Below are 20,755 nucleotides of genomic sequence, written 5' to 3'. Positions count from 1 at the left end.
TCCTAGTAGAGCAGGTGTAGAACCTTCCTCCAAGTAGAGCAGGTGTAGAACCTTCCTCCAAGTAGAGCAGGTCTAGAACCTCCCTCCTAGTAGAGCAGGGGTAGAACCTCCCTCCTAGGAGAGCAGATCTAGAACCTCGCTCCAAGTAGAGCAGGAAGAGAACCTCGCTCCTAGTAGAGCAGCTGTAGAACCTCCCTCCTAGTAGAGCAGGAAGAGAACCTCGCTCCTAGTAGAGCAGGTCTAGAATCTCCCTCCAAGTAGAGCAGGGGAAGAACCTCCCTCCTAGCAGAGCAGGACTAGAACCTCCCTCCTAGTTGAGCAGGGGTAGAACCTCCCTCCTGGTGGAGCAGGTGTAGAACCTCCCTCCTAGTAGAGCAGAGTAAGAACCTCCCCCCTAGTAGAGTAGGTGAAGAACCTCCCTCCTAGTAGAGCAGGGTAAGAACCTCCCTTCTAGTAGAGCAGGTGTAGAACCTCCCTCCTAGTAGAGCAGGTGTAGAACCTCCCTCCTCGTGGAGCTCGGGTAGAACTGCTGGACAGGTATAGAGACAAAACGACGAAGAGACAGATACAACATGGCCGCCTTCATATCACTCAGTAAAACCAAATCAGGACAACATGACAGTTACAGTATTGACAGTTAGCTCACGCCAAGTCGCTAATCAGAAGGCTAACATAACATTAGCCTTAGGTCTTTCATAAGTTTGCAGTTTAGCAGTTTTGCCTGATTCACAAACCAGAAGTATAAATGTTCTTGTTTCTCATAGATTCTCCTGAATCTTCCTCCAGGTGAGTCATGTGATCCTGTTTACCTTCTTTTATCTTGATGACAATGATAATGCATCACATGACTAAGATCAGACGGCAGCTGATATGACTGTGGGGTCACAAGGATAACATGGAGGGAGAAATTATCCATCTATCTTTCTTTCTTTGTTAAATTTCCTTCTAAAACCACTCAAATAAAAAGTAACTGATACCAGTCTGTTCTTCTGTAGTGGGAACCAGTCTGACTTCTCTCCCTGCCGGTCCCAGCCCACTGAGCTGCCACAGAAACGGACCTCTGTTCTAACAGTGGAAAGCAGGGCTCCCAGCAGACCTGCTCCACAGCTCCCTCCAGTGGCTGGGAGGAGGGCTGTAGTGGAGGCACACCAGGTCAAAGCACTGATGTCTGCACTATTAAACAGCTGATGAATCAGTCATGTGACACATGAGTATTGACCAAGGGGGAATTATTTGTGATGGCAGCATTGATACTTGAGGTGATGTCATGACCCTGTCTCTGTTCAGGTGGCTGTTCCAGTCCAGACTGCTTCAGCCCATCAACCAGCAGCTGGTTCCAACAGCAGCAGGTACAGCAAGGGACACGGCCAACGGTTGTTTGATTGACTGACTCCAGTATTTTTGTTCTGTTGACCACTAACCTCCAGTTTTTGACTTCTGGCAGATCCACTTCTGGCCTTTGAGGTCAGTCAGCACGTGGGCTTGATTGTGTAAACACTGACAAGACCACTGCACTGTGATTAGCTCAAAGGCTCAAGCTAGTGTGGTGTGTAGTGTGGTAGACTCATGTGTTGTGCTCCTGTTCCACTCTTCGGTGGTCGATGATGATGTTCGTGTGTGTGTGTGTGTGTGTGTGTGTGGGGGGGGGGGTGTGACATGGTTTTCACTTCCAAACCCATTTTGTGTGTTTCAGGGATGGTAGGAGGTCAGGGTCTGTTCTGAGGAGCAAAGTCGGACCTCCTGGCTGGGAGCCTACAGATGGAGAACAAGGCACATTCACCCTCCAAGGTAAAGCTGAAAAACTTGAGGGATCTGCTCTCACGTCCTGCTGTGGTCCCCCACCAACGAAGAGTCCCAGTTCTGCCGTCAGACTCATGCTGACCACGTAGACCATGTGGTCTATGTAGACCATCCAGATTAATTCAGCTTTTCATCTCAACTCTCCACAAACTGAAACTTTGATTTGTATTTATTGGCCACACACGAGGCATACAAAGAACATCAGAAAGTGGAACGTTGTGTTATGACAGCTTCTGGCTGTGTGAACTGTTAGGGTTGTGTTGTTGATAAGTTGCATGAATGAATATGTGGTGACCACAGCGTCACAGCTGTCAGGGGTCCCACCCTAAAGTCGTCTGTGTGCTCAGTGTGCTGCCCTGGAAGCTCCAGTAGGGGGCAGTACTGTGTTAAGTCAGGGGGGATTATTTATCCTCCTCCCCTTTTTCCTCCCCTCCCTCTATCCTTCCTCTTCCTTCCCTCTATCATTCTCTTCACCTCCATTCTTTGTCTTCCCTACCTAATTTCAGTTTTCACTTTTTAGGGTAGCTCCTTCAGATACACCATCTGGTTCTCGAGGGGGTCCTGGTGAGACCACTTAGACGAACCCTCTGCTAACCCTCATGTGCTAAATAGAAAGCTAATCCATAAACAAATAAAAGCACAGATAAAGAAACCGATTGGACTCCTCCAGTCATGGTTTCAGTTGTGAAGACAGCAGCACGCCTGACTGAGGAAGAGGGGTCCTTAACATGAGGTCCAGGGACCAGCAGACGTCCCCCACTAAGTGTTTATATACAGGATATACATTTGAAATCCCTTTTATCTTCATGGATGGAACAAAGCGCAGCACCTTTCAACTTCTGTGATTGTCAGTTTTAAAAGCCTCCTTCTTGGACCCTCACGGGTGTCGTGGCCAGAGAACAGCTCATGGGTGGAGACCTGTTCACCTGATTCATATGTGATAAAAGGGACACTAATATGATCAGATTGTTTATTGATACATGACAACACACATGATTACATTTAGAAGTTCATAACATCGTTAGAAATGTTCGACGCATACGAAAGCCTGCTCGTCTGTGATTTGCTTTCTTCGCTACCAGAGGGTTTTAGCCGGCTGTGTCAGTCCATTCATCGGAGAGCCGCTTTATTCTTATGGCAACATGTCTGAGTGGACTTCTGTGGAACCGTGGCGCTGGCGAGCTCTGCCTGAGGAACGTAACTTTGCCAGCAATATTGACAACGTGAAAGCCAGCGCAACTTCTCAAGCTCACTCACACCTGGACGCTGCGAGCCGGTACCTGAGGCCTGATCACCTCTGACCAGCAGGTTCGGTACCAATGAGTACATGCTCATCGCAAACGGACGCAAACAAAAGGAACAAACGCTCAAATTTCTTGTGAGAAGGAGAAAGGGATGCCGAGATCATGTGACCCTGCAGGAGAAAGAGGAATGGCAGATGAAGTGGAAGAGGAGGAGGAGGAGACAAACATGATCAGTGGTCAGCAGGAGCGCTGGGGGGCGGCCAGACGAGTGTGGAGCACGCCTGAGAGCTGGAGGCCTTATAAAGACAAAACATGCAGCTGCACACACACACACACACACACACACACACGCACACGCACACGCACACGTATACACACACGTAAACACACACACGTATACACATACACACACGTATACACACATGTACACACACACACACGCACACACACGTATACACACACGTAAACACACATGTACACACACACACACGCACACACACACGTATACACACACACGTAAACACACACACGTATACAGACACACGTATACACATACATGTACACACACACGCACATGCATACACATTCACACACATGTACACACATATACACACGTATACACACACATGTACACACACGCACATGCACACACATGCACACACATATACACACACATATACACACACGTATACACACACATGTACACACACGCACATGCACACACATGCACACACATATACACACACAAATACACTCATACGTATACACACACATGTACACACACGCACATGCACACACATACACACACATATACACAAACATGTACACACACGCACATGCACACACGTACACACACATGTACACACTCATATACACATGCACACACATACACACACATATACACGCACACATGCATACACACACGTATACACACGCGTACACACACACGTATACACACACGCACATGCACACACATACACACATGTATACACACAGGTATACACACACGTATACACACACACACGCACATGCATACACTTACACACATACACAGACGCACAAGCCTGAAGTCAAACCAAGAAGAGTCCAGACCAGGGAGACCTGTGTGTGTGTGTGTGTGTGGGGGGGGGGGGGGGTGACTGTTAGAATCGTCTGATAACTTGATTTGACTCTATCCTTCCCTCCCTCCTCCTACCTTTCTCTCACCCTCTATCCTTCCCTCCCTCCTCCTATCCTTCTCTCCCCCTCTATCCTTCCCTCCCTCCTCCTACCTTTCTCTCACCCTCTATCCTTCCCTCCCTCCTCCTATCTTTCTCTCCACCTCTATCCTTCCCTCCCTCCTCCTATCCTTCTCTCCCCCTCTATCCTTCCCTCCCTCCTCCTACCTTTCTCTCACCCTCTATCCTTCCCTCCCTCCTCCTATCTTTCTCTCCCCCTCTATCCTTCCCTCCCTCCTCCTATCTTTCTCTCCCCCTCTATCCTTCCCTCCCTCCTCCTATCTTTCTCTCCCCCTCTATCCTTCCCTCCCTCCTCCTATCCTCCTCTCCCCCTCTATCCTTCCCTCCCTCCTCCTATCTTTCTCTCCCCCTCTATCCTTCCCTCCCTCCTCCTATCTTTCTCTCCCCCTCTATCCTTCCCTCCCTCCTCCTATCTTTCTCTCCCCCTCTATCCTTCCCTCCCTCCTCCTATCTTTCTCTCCCCCTCTATCCTTCCCTCCCTCCTCCTATCCTCCTCTCCCCCTCTATCCTTCCCTCCCTCCTCCTATCTTTCTCTCCCCCTCTATCCTTCCCTCCCTCCTTCTTATCCTCCTCTCCCCCTCTATCCTTCCCTCCCTCCTCCTATCTTTCTCTCCCCCTCTATCCTTCCCTCCCTCCTTCTTATCCTCCTCTCCCCCTCTATCCTTCCCTCCCCCCTCCTATCCTCCTCTCCCCCTCTATCCTTCCCTCCTTCCTCCTATCCTCCTCTCCCCCTCTATCCTTCCCTCCCTCCTCCTATCTTTCTCTCCCCCTCTATCCTTCCCTCCCTCCTTCTTATCCTCCTCTCCCCCTCTATCCTTCCCTCCCTCCTCCTACCTTTCTCTCCCCCTCTATCCTTCCCTCCCTCCTTCTTATCCTCCTCTCCCCCTCTATCCTTCCCTCCTTCCTCCTATCCTCCTCTCCCCCTCTATCCTTCCCTCCCTCCTCCTACCTTTCTCTCACCCTCTATCCTTCCCTCCCTCCTCCTATCCTCCTCTCCCCCTCTATCCTTCCCTCCCTCCTCCTATCCTCCTCTCCCCCTCTATCCTTCCCTCCCTCCTCCTATCCTTCTCTCCACCTCTATCCTTCCCTCCCTCCTCCTATCTTTCTCTCCCCCTCTATCCTTCCCTCCCTCCTCCTATCTTTCTCTCCACCTCTATCCTTCCCTCCCTCCTCCTATCTTTCTCTCCCCCTCTATCCTTCCCTCCCTCCTCCTATCATTCTCTCCCCCTCCATCCTTCCCTCCCTCCTCCTAACTTTCTCTCCCCCTCTATCTTTCCCTCCCTCCTCCTATCTTTCTCTCCCCCTCTATCCTTCCCTCCCTCCTTCTTATCCTCCTCTCCCCCTCTATCCTTCCCTCCCTCCTCCTACCTTTCTCTCCCCCTCTATCCTTCCCTCCCTCCTTCTTATCCTCCTCTCCCACTCTATCCTTTCCTCCTTCCTCCTATCCTCCTCTCCCCCTCTATCCTTCCCTCCCTCCTCCTACCTTTCTCTCACCCTCTATCCTTCCCTCCCTCCTCCTATCCTCCTCTCCCCCTCAATCCTTCCCTCCCTCCTCCTACCTTTCTCTCACCCTCTATCCTTCCCTCCCTCCTCCTATCTTTCTCTCACCCTCTATCCTTCCCTCCCTCCTTCTTATCCTCCTCTCCCCCTCTATCCTTCCCTCCCTCCTCCTATCTTTCTCTCCACCTCTATCCTTCCCTCCCTCCTCCTATCCTCCTCTCCCCCTCAATCCTTCCCTCCCTCCTCCTACCTTTCTCTCACCCTCTATCCTTCCCTCCCTCCTCCTATCTTTCTCTCACCCTCTATCCTTCCCTCCCTCCTTCTTATCCTCCTCTCCCCCTCTATCCTTCCCTCCCTCCTCCTATCTTTCTCTCCACCTCTATCCTTCCCTCCCTCCTCCTATCATTCTCTCCCCCTCCATCCTTCCCTCCCTCCTCCTAACTTTCTCTCCCCCTCTATCTTTCCCTCCCTCCTCCTATCTTTCTCTCCCCCTCTATCCTTCCCTCCCTCCTTCTTATCCTCCTCTCCCCCTCTATCCTTCCCTCCCTCCTTCTTATCCTCCTCTCCCCCTCTATCCTTCCCTCCCTCCTTCTTATCCTCCTCTCCCCCTCTATCCTTCCCTCCCTCCTTCTTATCCTCCTCTCCCCCTCTATCCTTCCCTCCCTCCTCCTACCTTTCTCTCCCCCTATATCCTTCCCTCCCTCCTTCTTATCCTCCTCTCCCCCTCTATCCTTCCCTCCTTCCTCCTATCCTCCTCTCCCCCTCTATCCTTCCCTCCCTCCTCCTACCTTTCTCTCACCCTCTATCCTTCCCTCCCTCCTCCTATCCTCCTCTCCCCCTCTATCCTTCCCTCCCTCCTCCTATCCTCCTCTCCCCCTCTATCCTTCCCTCCCTCCTCCTATCCTTCTCTCCACCTCTATCCTTCCCTCCCTCCTCCTATCTTTCTCTCCCCCTCTATCCTTCCCTCCCTCCTCCTATCTTTCTCTCCCCCTCTATCCTTCCCTCCCTCCTCCTATCCTCCTCTCCCCCTCTATCCTTCCCTCCCTCCTCCTATCCTCCTCTCCCCCTCTATCCTTCCCTCCCTCCTCCTATCTTTCTCTCCCCCTCTATCCTTCCCTCCCTCCTCCTATCATTCTCTCCCCCTCCATCCTTCCCTCCCTCCTCCTAACTTTCTCTCCCCCTCTATCTTTCCCTCCCTCCTCCTATCTTTCTCTCCCCCTCTATCCTTCCCTCCCTCCTTCTTATCCTCCTCTCCCCCTCTATCCTTCCCTCCCTCCTCCTACCTTTCTCTCCCCCTCTATCCTTCCCTCCCTCCTTCTTATCCTCCTCTCCCCCTCTATCCTTTCCTCCTTCCTCCTATCCTCCTCTCCCCCTCTATCCTTCCCTCCCTCCTCCTATCCTCCTCTCCCCCTCTATCCTTCCCTCCCTCCTCCTACCTTTCTCTCACCCTCTATCCTTCCCTCCCTCCTCCTATCCTCCTCTCCCCCTCTATCCTTCCCTCCCTCCTTCTTATCCTCCTCTCCCCCTCTATCCTTCCCTCCCTCCTCCTATCTTTCTCTCCACCTCTATCCTTCCCTCCCTCCTCCTATCTTTCTCTCCCCCTCTATCCTTCCCTCCCTCCTCCTATCATTCTCTCCCCCTCCATCCTTCCCTCCCTCCTCCTAACTTTCTCTCCCCCTCTATCTTTCCCTCCCTCCTCCTATCTTTCTCTCCCCCTCTATCCTTCCCTCCCTCCTCCTATCATTCTCTCCCCCTCCATCCTTCCCTCCCTCCTCCTAACTTTCTCTCCCCCTCTATCTTTCCCTCCCTCCTCCTATCTTTCTCTCCCCCTCTATCCTTCCCTCCCTCCTTCTTATCCTCCTCTCCCCCTCTATCCTTCCCTCCCTCCTCCTACCTTTCTCTCCCCCTCTATCCTTCCCTCCCTCCTTCTTATCCTCCTCTCCCCCTCTATCCTTTCCTCCTTCCTCCTATCCTCCTCTCCCCCTTTATCCTTCCCTCCCTCCTCCTATCCTCCTCTCCCCCTCTATCCTTCCCTCCCTCCTCCTATCTTTCTCTCCCCCTCTATCCTTCCCTCCCTCCTCCTACCTTTCTCTCACCCTCTATCCTTCCCTCCCTCCTCCTATCTTTCTCTCCCCCTCTATCCTTCCCTCCCTCCTTCTTATCCTTCTTTCCCCCTCTATCCTTCCCTCCCTCCTCCTATCTTTCTCTCCCCCTCTATCCTTCCCTCCCTCCTTCTTATCCTCCTCTCCCCCTCTATCCTTCCCTCCCTCCTCCTATCTTTCTCTCCCCCTCTATCCTTCCCTCCCTCCTCCTATCTTTCTCTCCCCCTCTATCCTTTCTCCTCCCTCCTGTCCATCACATCTCTGGTCATTCATGGCGATGATGTCATAACACCATGATTGGCTCAGCTGTCCATCTGTCTGTCCTGATGTCACAGAGATATTTTGGTGTCCCCTCACTGAGTACAAAAGTCTCATGTACCTACAGACACTCATATTTGTAGCATCGTATTTGATTGGTCCCCATCTGGGATGACATCACAGCAGGTTACCGCCGAGACAGCAGTCAGCAAATCAGCTTCATTAGCAGGTTGATGGCGGCGAACAAGAGAAACAATGATCCAAGCTTTATAAGGTAACAGGCCTAAGCAGGAAATCCCCCACTTGACCATGCATGTGCGTGCGCACACACACACACACACACACACACATACACACACACACAGACTGAGATATCGGGAGGTTCCCACAGACGAGACTAGATGTCCATGTGAGGACAATCAAGTTTGGATGAGACTCAAAAAGATGTGGGTCCTGGCGCCACCACTGGCGCTGGTGGGCTCTGATCAAAGGTGTGCATGTGATGTCACAGTGGGCGTGGTCACTGTATGTGTGCAGCTCAGAACCACTGATACGACAATGCAACATAAACATGCTAAAAACCATGCTAAGACATTTGTTCCGTCTAACTGAATCTCATTGGTCACGCGGATCAGCTGATTGGAGCTCTGCGTTTTTGGTCACATGAGTGACGATTAAAAATAATTAGCTTGAGGCTGTTTGTGTTAGTGGTCCTACTGGTCGTTGCCATATATGGAGATTGGATTTCCTTTTCTCTCCACCAACATCTGACATGGACTGTGTGTGTGTGTGTGTGTGTGTGTGTGTGTGTGTGTGTGTGTGTGTGTGTGTGTAAACAGGCTTTGTTCTGTGTACATATCAGACGTGCCTGAGAGGAGATCCACACACACAAATTTGTGCTTCTAACTTTGTGAGGACACACAACTCCACCAAGTTGAACTTTGAAAGTCAAACTGTCTCTGCCTGTCTGTCTCTCTCTCTACCTGCCAGTCTGTCTGTCCACCTCTGTCTGTCTGTCTTCATCCATCCCCCTCCTGGTACTTCAGCTCAACTACAAACTTCACCACAACCAAACATGAGGTTAGCAGTGTTACTGTCACACCCAGACGACGGCAGGCGCACCATCATGCGTCTGTTGGTGTGATCACATGGTTACACTTTGGCAACAGCTCATCTGGGTGGAGAACAAGTCATATCTACATTCCCTATGTAGAACATCACACCAGTGAATGTCGATGTGTTTGAGAGTCTTTCTGATCCAAAATCACATGCAACAATCCCATTGGCTGTTGGTGGAGGAACCAGGAGATGACCACTTCCTGTCGGACTTCCAACATACGTGACTTCCTGACATTCTCACTTCCTGTTGCATTACACGCTACCATGTTGATTTTTGATGGGTTGGTGTGTTGCAGGCAAACTGCAGGGTCACAGGGCAAAGGTCACAGAGGTCAGAGGGGTGTGTGAGCCTCCACGATTCATCATCGGGCTGATGGACCAGAAGGTGTTGGATGGCAGCAAGGTCGCCATGATGGTGGAATTGAGCGGTATGTTGTGGTGTGTGTGTGTGTGTGTGTGTGTGTGTGTGTGTGTGTGTGTGTGTGTGTGTGTGTGTGTGTGTGCGTGTGTGAGCTGAGCCACGGTATTTCCTGCCAGATCTCCTGGGAGATGAGATGAGGATGTGTTTGCTTTGGATCAGTCCAGCCCTTCATTTCCTGTCTGTGTGTATCTGTCTTTGTGAGGACCAAGGTGGATGTTCCACCACCCTAATGAGGACCATGTTGTTAATCATCATCTTATGTGACACCTGCGGGGGTCAGACCGGGTGGGGAGGTTGATGTCAGCACAGGGTTCAGTCTCAGCTGGGGGGAGGGGATCGACTATAGAAGAAGTTACATATTATCAAATGAAACTGCAGAACAAGCGTGCGTGCATGCGTGCGTGTTATATAACGATTTTCCATAAAGGCTTTTCTCCATATAAGCTGTGTGAGGAGCTGCTGCTGATCTCTGCTGTCACTCATCCAACTGCTGCTTCAAGTTTCCTCTACACGTTAAATCTGGAGTTGATGATTTTCTCACTCTGGCAGCAAAACTGCAGACAGAAATCTGACAATCAACGAAACCCCAAGCTGAGCTTGAGAGGCTGCTTCTCTTTAGTCCCCCAAAAAAGCTCTGTAGCCCCGCCCATTTAATTACCTAGATAGATAGACCCTGTACCTCCACCCCTTTATCTCAAGCCATTTATCACACAAACACCCTTCTGTTGAGCTAGCAAATTGAAAAAAGCTACAGATTAGCCTGTTAGCTTCGGTTAGTGGCTGAAATAGTGTTTAGCAAATGTAGCAGCAGGTGCTCCTGACGTTAGCATGCTAATCAGCTGGTCTGCCTCTGTCTGACGGGAGAGAATGAGGAGGTAACACTGCCCAGAGGCCGTCTGATGGAGCAACAACCAGGTGTGCTCACATTCACCTGGTCTTAAGTCTTTCTTATTGGCAGAGGAGAGGAAGCCACCTTGCATCAGTCTGATCTCCCCGTAATTGAGTTGTCCGAATTCTAAGATTTTTCTTGTGATTGCTCATGATTGTGGTGACCTCTGAGTCAGTCCTGAGGATGTTGTGGTTCTCAGGTCACCCCCCTCCAGAGGTGCTGTGGCTGCATGACGGCCAGGAGGTGAAGGAGTCTGAGGACTTCCACTTCCTCAGAGACCAGAACCGCTGCACCCTGCTCATCCAGGAGGTTTTCCCAGAGGACAATGGGACCTACAGCTGCCAAGCCTGGAACCATTACGGAGAGGACCACACCCAGGCCTGTCTCACGGTGGAGGGTAACCATTTTTTACATAGGCTGATCAGGTTTTATTGGGATTTTAGTTCTGGTCCAAATCTCTTTTCTGATCTGAGAAGCTAATGTGATTATGGTTGTGGTCATGGTGACAATTCTGGTTTGGATCTTGTGGCAGAGCCCCAGGATGGCATCCAGCCCTGGTTTATCACTAAACCCAAACCAGTGAGCGCCACTGTGGGTCAGCACGTCTTTCTGTCCTGTGCCATTGCTGGTGACCCATTCCCCCAGTACACCTGGACCAGAACTGGCCTGAGCCGACCTCTGACCTCTGGAGGAGACTATGAATTGCTGCAGAAAGAGGATGTGACCTCACTGCTGATCAGGTCAGCAACTCCACCTCATATGGTTTAAGCCAGCTGTGGAAGGGTCAAAGGTCACATAAACATACCAAGGAATGAACAAATCTTTTGTCGTCTTCTACTTTTTCTTCTTGGTCTTCAGGAGAGTTCAGAAGCATCATGCTGGCGAGTACCTGGTCAGCCTGAGGTGAGACAGTTGACACTTTTTAAAGCACCAGACTTTAACAACCATGTTGTTAAATGTTCAATTCATTTTGCCATAAATATTAGAAGATGAGTGCACCAATGATATCACTGCAAAATGAAAATTCTTACAAGGTACAACACACAACTGACTGAGGGTTGCATTTATCTCAAACATATCAGAAAAACAGATGAAAAAAGAACGAGAGGGTAGATATGACGCCATCATGTCCGTTTGTTCCTCAACTGAAGTTCAATCATGTGAGCACATCTGCACCTTTTTGAGTTCTCAGGGTAACAGGCACACCCATGTGGATGATCACATGACCTCCACATATCCTCCACATTATCAACAAATTCATTCTTTCTTGACCCAAAACAGTCTCTTCGATGCTTTCCAGTCAGGTTTTCGACCACACCACAGCACTGAAACTGCACTTATTAAGGTGTTAAATGACATACACCTTAATACTGACGCATCTAAAATATCAGTGTTGGTACTCCTAGACCTCAGTGCCGCATTCGACACAGTCAATCATAACTTGTTGCTTGACAGACTGGAGAGGTGGGTTGGACTTTCTGGTGCGGTGCTAAATTGGCTCAGATCTTACTTAGAAGATCGTGACTTCTTTGTCTCGCTTGGGAACTGTGAATCTGAGTGAACAAAGATGACATGTGGGGTCCCGCAAGGCTCTATTCTTGGACCAGTTTTGTTCAACATCTATATGCTCCCACTGGCCCAGGTCATAGAGCACCATAACATCTCCTACCACTTGTATGCTGATGACACACAACTTTATATTACAGTGTCACCATGCGATCACAGTCCACTGCATTCACTGAGTGACTGTATCCTACAGGTCAATCAGTGGATGGGCCAGAATTTTCTCCAGCTCAGGGCAGAAAAGACAGAAGTCGTTGTGTTTGGTCCCAAAAATGCAAGGCTTGAGGTCAGCAGCCAACTTGACTCAATGACACTAGAAACCACCGACCAAGCTAGAAACCTTGGTGTTGTTATGGACTCAGACCTGAATTTTAAGAGCCACATAAAAACTGTCACTAAATCAGCCTCTTATCATCTCAAAAACATTGCACGAATCAAAGGATTTCTCTCTCAACAAGACATGGAAAAACTCGTCCATGCATTTATTCTCAGTAGGCTAGATTATTGTAATGGTGTCTTTACAGGTCTCAGTAAAAATCAATCAAGCACCTGCAGCTCATCCAGAATGCTGCTGCCAGAGTCCTGACCAACACTAAGAGAGTGGACCACATGACACCTGTCCTTAAACCACTGCACCGGCTCCCTGTGTGCCAAAGGATTGAGTTCAAAATCCTGTTACTGGTCTATAAATCACTGAATGGGTTTGGGCCTAAATACATGTCAGAGCTGCTGACTGGGTATGAAGCATCCAGACCCCTCAGGTCATCAGGGACGGGTCTACTCAGTGTCCCCAGGGTCAGAACCAAGCAGGGTGAAGCTGCTTTCAGCTTCTGTGGTCCACACCTGTGGAACAAACTGAACCTCTGAGGGGGGCACAAACTGTCAGCTCATTGAAATCAGGGCTGAAAACACTGCTGTTTACTGCAGCCTTCTGACAGTATTGATTTGGTATTGATGGATTGATTTAATATTGATTTGTCTGCTGTTGAATTGATTTAAAACTGTTTTATTGATTTTAAATGACTTTTGAATGTTTTAATTCACGTATTCTTTTTTAAACTGTTTTTAACTTTCAATTCTCTCTTTCCCTCTGGAAAGCACTATGAACTGCCCTGTGCATGAATGGTCCTTTACAAAGAAATTTGCCTTGCCTTGTCTCCACAGTGATGAAAAGAAGACCGAAAACTCTCTGAGCTGCTTTGAGGGTTTAGCTAGTGGTAGTGAGTAGTAGTAACAGTAGTAGTAATAAAATGTCAAGAGTAGTATTTCATATGATATCAGGGTACGAGGACATGTCAGGAACACACACTTTCAAAGTTTCGCTTTCGAGATGAACTTGTAGGAGGTGACAGTCTTTGGGAGTGAAGAGGTGATGTCCAAGGGTCAAAATGGTCTAACTTTACTCAGGACCATTTTGACATATTGTGGTAGAATATTTGGCTTCTTGCATCGCAGAGGGGGTTCTAGCATTGAGAGCTAGGTTCAAGCCTTGTTTTATGTCAGGGCTTTGGTGTGACATTGTAAAGGGTGAGCCAATGTGTTTGTGGTACAGGAATCTTGTTGGCGAGTGTGCTGCTGTTGTCCATCTGTCAGTCTGTGATGGACAAACCTCAGACGGCACAAGAGGACACGCGGGGGATGACAGCAGGTCAGACGCATCACCTCCTCTGAACTGAAATATTTGAATTTTGTTTATACTCTGTGATTTGCCATTTTTTAAGGTTGGTATCTATCTGGTATTTCTGTTGAGGATGATTTGGCAGCTGAGACCCTGCTAGTTAGTTTAGCACAGTGACTGGTAGTGGGTGGGAAGTGTTAGCGTAGCTCTGTCTCTGCCTGCATTAATATCAGGAGGCTTGTGTGTAACCTTGGTTGGTGATGAATGCCAGTTTAACATGAGGAGACATTGTAGTGGTAGAATCAGACACGTAGCCGGAACTACTTTCCTGACTGGGAGCAGTGATTTGACGCAGCACCTCCAAAGCTCCACTGGAACTTGGGTCAACAGAACCAAAGGTTTGTTGAGGACTAGAAGAACGACTGCTGCTACTGATGATGATGAGGAGGAGGAGGATTCCTGCTGGACACACCAGCATCCTGGACCTGAGCTAGCTGATGCTAACACTTCCCACCCACTACCAGCCATTGGGCTAAGCTGACTAGCCTGGACCTGAGCTAGCTGATGCTAACACTTCCACCCACTACCAGGCATTCTGCTAAGCTAACTAGCAAGGGTCTCAGTTCCTCTGGTGTGGACAGTAAGAGACTTTCCCTATAAGTGGACGTAAGCCTGTTAATGGAAATCAAAGCGAATAATGTTAGAAGCTAAAATGAGAATAAAACTGGTTGTCCAGTTTATCTGATACTTGTTCAGAAGTAAAAAAAAAAAGAAAAAAGAAAAAAGAACTGTGTTATTTGTCATCATACAGGAGTTAAAGACCATCAAATTTGAGTTTTGAGACACAAATAGCTGTTTTTCTCTCTGTCTTGATCCTCCAGTTTATTTGGCTCCATTCATCCATTTATTTACTCTGTGTTTTCCCAGCCCCCCACTTGTCTGATCCACCCCCCTCACCCATCTGACCAGCCATCCCGCATTCAGAAATTCCCTAAAGCCCCTCTAATCCCACTGTATCAACCCAACCAATCAGCCTCTGCTTCCTGTCGTCCTCTCAGCGACAAAAGCAATCACCAGCATTAGAAACAGACTCTAAAACCTGTTAGCACATTTAGCATGTGGTAGCTAACACACTCTGTCCCAGTAGAGGAGCATGTGAGAGCTGGCTGCATTCCATTTAGCTGCTTCAGATTGGCTCACTGTCACGATTACACAGCTAGCGTTAACTCCTTGCCATCATCGGACAGAAACAAGAGTCCCTGAAGACTTGAGACGTGAGCGTGTGTGAGTGAGTGAGTGTGAGTGAGTGTGAGTGAGTGTGAATGTGTGTGAGTGAGTGTGTGAGTGTGAGTGTGAATGAGTGTGAGTGTGAATGTGTGTGAGTGAGGGTGAGTAAGTGTGAATGTGTGTGAGTGAGTGAGTGAGTGAGTGAGTGAGTGAGTGTGAATGTGTGCGAGTGAGTGAGTAAGTGTGAGTGTGTGTGAGTGAGTGAGTGAGTGAATGTGTGTGAGTGTGAGTGAGTGAGTGAGTGTGAATGTGAGTGAGTGAGTGAGTGTGAATGTGAGTGAGTGTGAATGTGTGTGAGTGAGTGTGAATGAGTGTGAGTGAGTGAGTGTGAGTGAGTGTGAATGTGAGTGAGTGTGAATGAGTGTGAGTGTGAATGTGTGTGAGTGAGTGTGAGTGAGTGAGTGAGTGTGAGTGAGTGAGTGTGAGTGAGTGAGTGTGAGTGAGTGAGTGTGTGAGTGTGAGGGAGTGAGTGAATGTGAGTGTGAATGTGTGTGAGTGAGTGAGTGAGTGAGTGAGTGAGTGAGTGAGTGAGTGTGAATGTGTGTGAGTGAGTGTGAATGTGTGTGAGTGAGTGTGAATGTGTGTGAGTGAGTGAGCCAGTGAGTGAGTGTGAGTGAGTGTGAGTGTGTGTGAGTGAGTGAGTGAGTGAGTGTGATTGAGTGTGAATGTGTGTGAGTGTGTGTGAGTGAGTGAGTGTGAGTGAGTTTGAATGTGTGTGAGTGAGTGTGAGTGAGTGAGTCAGTGAGTGTGAATGTGTGTGAGTGAATGAGTGAGTGTGAGTGAGTGAGTGTGAATGTGTGTGAGTGAGTGTGAATGAGTGTGAATGTGTGTGAGTGTGAATATGTGTGAATGTGTGTGAGTGAGTGAGTGTGAGTGTGTGTGACTGAGTGAGTGAGTGAGTGAGTGTGTGTGTGTGAGTTAGTGAGTGAGTGAGTGAGTAAGTGTGTGAGTGAGTGTGTGTGACTGACTGAGTGAGTGTGTGTGAGTGAGTGTGTGTGTGATTGAGTGAATGAGTGTGAGTGAGTGAGTCAGTGGGTGTGAATGTGTGTGTGTGAGTGAGTGTGAATGTGTGTGAGTGAGTGAGTGTGAATGTGAGTGAGTGAGTGAGTGTGAGTGAGTGAATTTGAGTGAGTGAGTGTGAGTGTGTGAGTGAGTGTGAGTGAGTGAGTGAGTGAGTGTGAGTGAGGGAGTGAGTGTGAATGTGTGTGAGTGAGTGAGTGAGTGAGTGAGTGAGTGAGTGAGTGAATGAGTGAGTGTGAATGTGTGAGTAAGTGTGAGTGAGTATGAATGTGTGTGAGTGAGTGTGAATGAGTGTGAGTGAGTGTGAGTGAGTGTGAGTGAGTGAGTGTGAATGTGAGTGTGAGTGAGTATGAATGTGAGTGTGAATGAGTGTGAGTGTGAATGTGTGTGAGTGAGTGAGTGTGTGTGAGTGAGTGAGTGAGTGAGTGAGTGTGAGTGAGTGAGTTTGAGTGTGAGTGAGTTAGTGAGTGTGAGTGAGTGAATGTGTGAATGTGAGTGAGTGAATGAATGTGAGTGTGAATGTGTGTGAGTGAGTGAGTGAGTGAGTGAGTGAGTGAGTGAGTGTGAGTGTGTGTGAGTGAGTGAGTGAGTGTGAGTGAGAGACTGAGTGAGTGAGTGTGAATGTGTGTGAGTGAGTGTGAGTGAGTGAGTGTGAGTGAGTGAGTGTGTGTGAGTGTGAATGTGTGTCAGTGAGTGAGTGAGTGTGAGTGAGTGAGTGAGTGTGAATGTGTGTCAGTGAGTGAGTGTGAGTGAGGGTGAGTGAGTGTGAGTGAGTGTGAGTGAGAATGTGCGTGAGTGTGTGTGAGTGAGTGAGTGTGAGTGAGTGAGTGTGTGTGAGTGTGAATGTGTGTCAGTGAGTGAGTGAGTGTGAGTGAGTGAGTGAGTGTGAATGTGTGTCAGTGAGTGAGTGTGAGTGAGGGTGAGTGAGTGTGAGTGAGTGTGAGTGAGAATGTGCGTGAGTGTGTGTGAGTGAGTGAGTGTGAATGTGCGTGAGTGTGTGTGAGTGTATGTGTGTGAGTGAGTGTGTGTGAGTGTTTGTGAGTGAGTGTGAGTGTATGTATGTGAGAGAGTGAGTGAGTGTGTGAGTGAGTGAGTGTGAGTTTTTGTAAGTGAGTGAGTGTGTGTGAGTGAGTGAATGTGTGTGAGTGAGTGTGTGTGTGTGTGAGTTTGTGTGTGTGTGTGAGTGAGTGAGTGGGAATGTGTGTGAGTGAGTGAGTGTGTGTGAGTGTGTGAGTGAGTGAGTGAGTGTGAGTGAGAATGTGCGTGAGTGTGTGTGATTGTGTGTATGTGTGAGTGAGTGTTTGTGAGTGAGTGAGTTTGTGTGAGTGAGTGAGTGAGTGTGTGTGAGTGATAATGTGCGTGAGTGTGTGTGAGTGTATGTGTGTGAGTGAGTGAGTGAGTGAGTGAGTGAGTGTGAGTGAGAATGTGCGTGAGTGTGTGTGATTGTTTGTGAGTGAGTGTGAGTGAGTGAGTGTGTGTGAGTGTATGTGTGTGAGTGAGTGTGTGTGAGTGTTTGTGAGTGAGTGTGAGTGTATGTATGTGAGAGAGTGAGTGAGTGTGTGAGTGTGTGACAGTTTGTGTGTGTGTGTGAGTGAGTGAGTGAGTGTGAATGTGTGTGAGTGAGTGTGAATGAGTGTGAATGTGTGTGAGTGAGTGTGTGAGTGTGAATGTGTGTTAGTGAGGGTGAGTGAGTGTGAATGTGTGTGAGTGAGTGAGTGTGAGTGTGTGTGTGTGAGTGAGTGAGTGAGTGAGTGAGTGAGTGAGTGAGTGAGTGAGTGTGAGGGTGAGTGAGTGAGTGAGTGTGAGTGTGAATGTGAGTGAGTGAGTGAGTGTGAATGTGTGTGAGTGAGTGAGTGTGAATGTGTGTGAGTGAGTGTGAGTGAGTGTGAGTGAGTGTGAGTGAGTGTGAGTGAGTGAGTGAGTGTGAATGTGAGTGTGAGTGAGTGTGAATGTGAGTGAGTGTGAATGAGTGTGAGTGTGAATGTGTGTGAGTGAGTGAGTGTGTGTGAGTGAGTGAGTGTGAGTGAGTGAGTTTGAGTGTGAGTGAGTGAGTGAGTGTGAGTGAGTGAGTGAATGTGAGTGTGAATGTGTGTGAGTGAGTGAGTGAGTGAGTGAGTGAGTGAGTGTGAATGTGTGTGAGTGAGTGTGAGTGAGTGTGAATATGTGTGAGTGAGTGTGTGAGTGTGAATGTGTGCGAGTGAGTGAGTAAGTGTGAGTGTGTGTGAGTGAGTGAGTGAATGTGTGTGAGTGTGAGTGAGTGAGTGAGTGTGAATGTGAGTGAGTGAGTGAGTGAGTGTGAATGTGAGTGAGTGTGAATGTGTGTGAGTGAGTGTGAATGAGTGTGAGTGAGTGAGTGAGTGTGAGTGAGTGTGAATGTGAGTGAGTGTGAGTGTGAATGTGTGTGAGTGAGTGAGTGTGAGTGAGTGAGTGAGTGTGAGTGAGTGAGTGTGAGTGAGTGAGTGTGAGTGAGTGAGTGTGTGAGTGTGAGGGAGTGAGTGAATGTGAGTGTGAATGTGAGTGAGTGAGTGAGTGAGTGAGTGTGAATGTGTGTGAGTGAGTGTGAATGTGTGTGAGTGAGTGTGAATGTGTGTGAGTGAGTGAGCCAGTGAGTGAGTGTGAGTGAGTGAGTGTGAGTGTGTGTGAGTGAGTGAGTGAGTGAGTGTGATTGAGTGTGAATGTGTGTGAGTGTGTGTGAGTGAGTGAGTGTGAGTGAGTTTGAATGTGTGTGAGTGAGTGTGAGTGAGTGAGTCAGTGAGTGTGAATGTGTGTGAGTGAATGAGTGAGTGTGAGTGAGTGAGTGTGAATGAGTGTGAATGTGTGTGAGTGTGAATATGTGTGAATGTGAGTGAGTGAGTGAGTGAGTGTGTGTGTGTGAGTGAGTGAGTTAGTGAGTGAGTGAGTGAGTGAGTAAGTGTGTGAGTGAGTGTGTGTGACTGACTGAGTGTGTGTGAGTGAGTGTGTGTGTGAGTGAGTGAATGAGTGTGAGTGAGTGAGTCAGTGGGTGTGAATGTGTGTGTGTGAGTGAGTGTGAATGTGTGTGAGTGAGTGAGTGTGAATGTGAGTGAGTGAGTGAGTGTGAGTGAGTGAATTTGAGTGAGTGAGTGTGAGTGTGTGAGTGAGTGAGTGAGTGAGTGAGTGAGTGTGAGTGAGGGAGTGAGTGTGAATGTGTGTGAGTGAGTGAGTGAGTGAGTGAGTGAATGAGTGAGTGTGAATGTGTGAGTAAGTGTGAGTGAGTATGAATGTGTGTGAGTGAGTGTGAATGAGTGTGAGTGAGTGTGAGTGAGAGTGAGTGAGTGTGAATGTGAGTGTGAGTGAGTATGAATGTGAGTGAGTGTGAATGAGTGTGAGTGTGAATGTGTGTGAGTGAGTGAGTGAGTGTGAGTGAGTGAGTGAGTGTGAGTGAGTGAGTTTGAGTGTGAGTGAGTTAGTGAGTGTGAGTGAGTGAATGTGTGAATGTGAGTGAGTGAATGAATGTGAGTGTGAATGTGAGTGAGTGAGTGAGTGTGAGTGAGTGAGTGAATGAATGTGAGTGTGAATGTGAGTGAGTGAGTGAGAGAGTGAGTGAGTGAGTGAGTGAGTGAGTGAGTGTGAGTGAGTGTGTGTGAGTGTTAGTGAGTGAGTGTGAGTGAGTGAGTGTGTGTGAGTGTGAATGTGTGTCAGTGAGTGAGTGAGTGAGTGAGTGAGTGTGAGTGAGTGAGTGAGTGTGAATGTGTGTGAGTGAGTGTGAGTGAGGGTGAGTGAGTGTGAGTGAGTGTGAGTGAGAATGTGCGTGAGTGTGTGTGAGTGAGTGAGTGTGAATGTGTGAGTGTGAGTGAGAATTTGCGTGAGTGTGTGTGAGTGTTTGTGAGTGAGTGTGAGTGTATGTATGTGAGAGAGTGAGTGAGTGTGTGAGTGAGTGAGTGTGAGTTTTTGTAAGTGAGTGAGTGTGTGTGAGTGAGTGAATGTGTGTGAGTGAGTGTGTGTGTGTGAGTTTGTGTGTGTGTGTGAGTGAGTGAGTGAGTGGGAATGTGTGTGAGTGAGTGAGTGAGTGTGAGTGAGTGAGTGTGAATGTGTGTGAGTGAGTGTGAATGAGTGTGAATGTGTGTGAGTGTGAATATGTGTGAATGTGTGTGAGTGAGTGAGTGTGAGTGTGTGTGACTGAGTGAGTGAGTGAGTGAGTGAGTGTGTGTGTGTGAGTTAGTGAGTGAGTGAGTGAGTGAGTGAGTAAGTGTGTGAGTGAGTGTGTGTGACTGACTGAGTGAGTGTGTTTGAGTGAGTGTGTGTGTGATTGAGTGAATGAGTGTGAGTGAGTGAGTCAGTGGGTGTGAATGTGTGTGTGTGAGTGAGTGTGAATGTGTGTGAGTGAGTGAGTGTGAATGTGAGTGAGTGAGTGAGTGAGTGTGAGTGAGTGAATTTGAGTGAGTGAGTGTGAGTGTGTGAGTGAGTGTGAGTGAGTGAGTGAGTGAGTGTGAGTGAGGGAGTGAGTGTGAATGTGTGTGAGTGAGTGAGTGAGTGAGTGAGTGAGTGAGTGAATGAGTGAGTGTGAATGTGTGAGTAAGTGTGAGTGAGTATGAATGTGTGTGAGTGAGTGTGAATGAGTGTGAGTGAGTGTGAGTGAGTGTGAGTGAGTGAGTGTGAATGTGAGTGTGAGTGAGTATGAATGTGAGTGTGAATGAGTGTGAGTGTGAATGTGTGTGAGTGAGTGAGTGTGTGTGAG

General features: G+C 48.6%; 1 protein-coding gene across 3 annotated transcripts in view; it reads left to right on the top strand.

The window, feature by feature from the left end:
* Positions 1-20,755, top strand: part of mylka (myosin, light chain kinase a) — a 46,620-nt gene that overhangs the window by 8,808 nt on the left and 17,057 nt on the right. For 2 of the 3 annotated variants that reach the window (XM_086219484.1, XM_086219486.1), the window contains 9 exons: positions 765-786; positions 981-1,152; positions 1,288-1,349; positions 1,694-1,788; positions 9,558-9,689; positions 10,771-10,968; positions 11,104-11,311; positions 11,430-11,474; positions 13,687-13,782. In XM_086219484.1, coding sequence (XP_086075610.1) covers positions 765-786; positions 981-1,152; positions 1,288-1,349; positions 1,694-1,788; positions 9,558-9,689; positions 10,771-10,968; positions 11,104-11,311; positions 11,430-11,474; positions 13,687-13,782 — 1,030 coding nt within the window. The remainder of the gene's footprint in view (positions 1-764; positions 787-980; positions 1,153-1,287; positions 1,350-1,693; positions 1,789-9,557; positions 9,690-10,770; positions 10,969-11,103; positions 11,312-11,429; positions 11,475-13,686; positions 13,783-20,755) is intronic. The other variant, XM_086219485.1, reaches the window with a different exon arrangement.

The sequence above is a fragment of the Aulostomus chinensis genome, chromosome 12 (genome assembly GCF_037954235.1).
Source record: "Aulostomus chinensis isolate RoL2024-O1b breed Wild chromosome 12, RoL_Achi_v1.0, whole genome shotgun sequence".
Lineage (NCBI taxonomy): Eukaryota > Metazoa > Chordata > Actinopteri > Syngnathiformes > Aulostomidae > Aulostomus > Aulostomus chinensis.
Note: the sequence above shows the minus strand (reverse complement) of the source record. Positions and strands in the feature narration are given on the sequence as shown.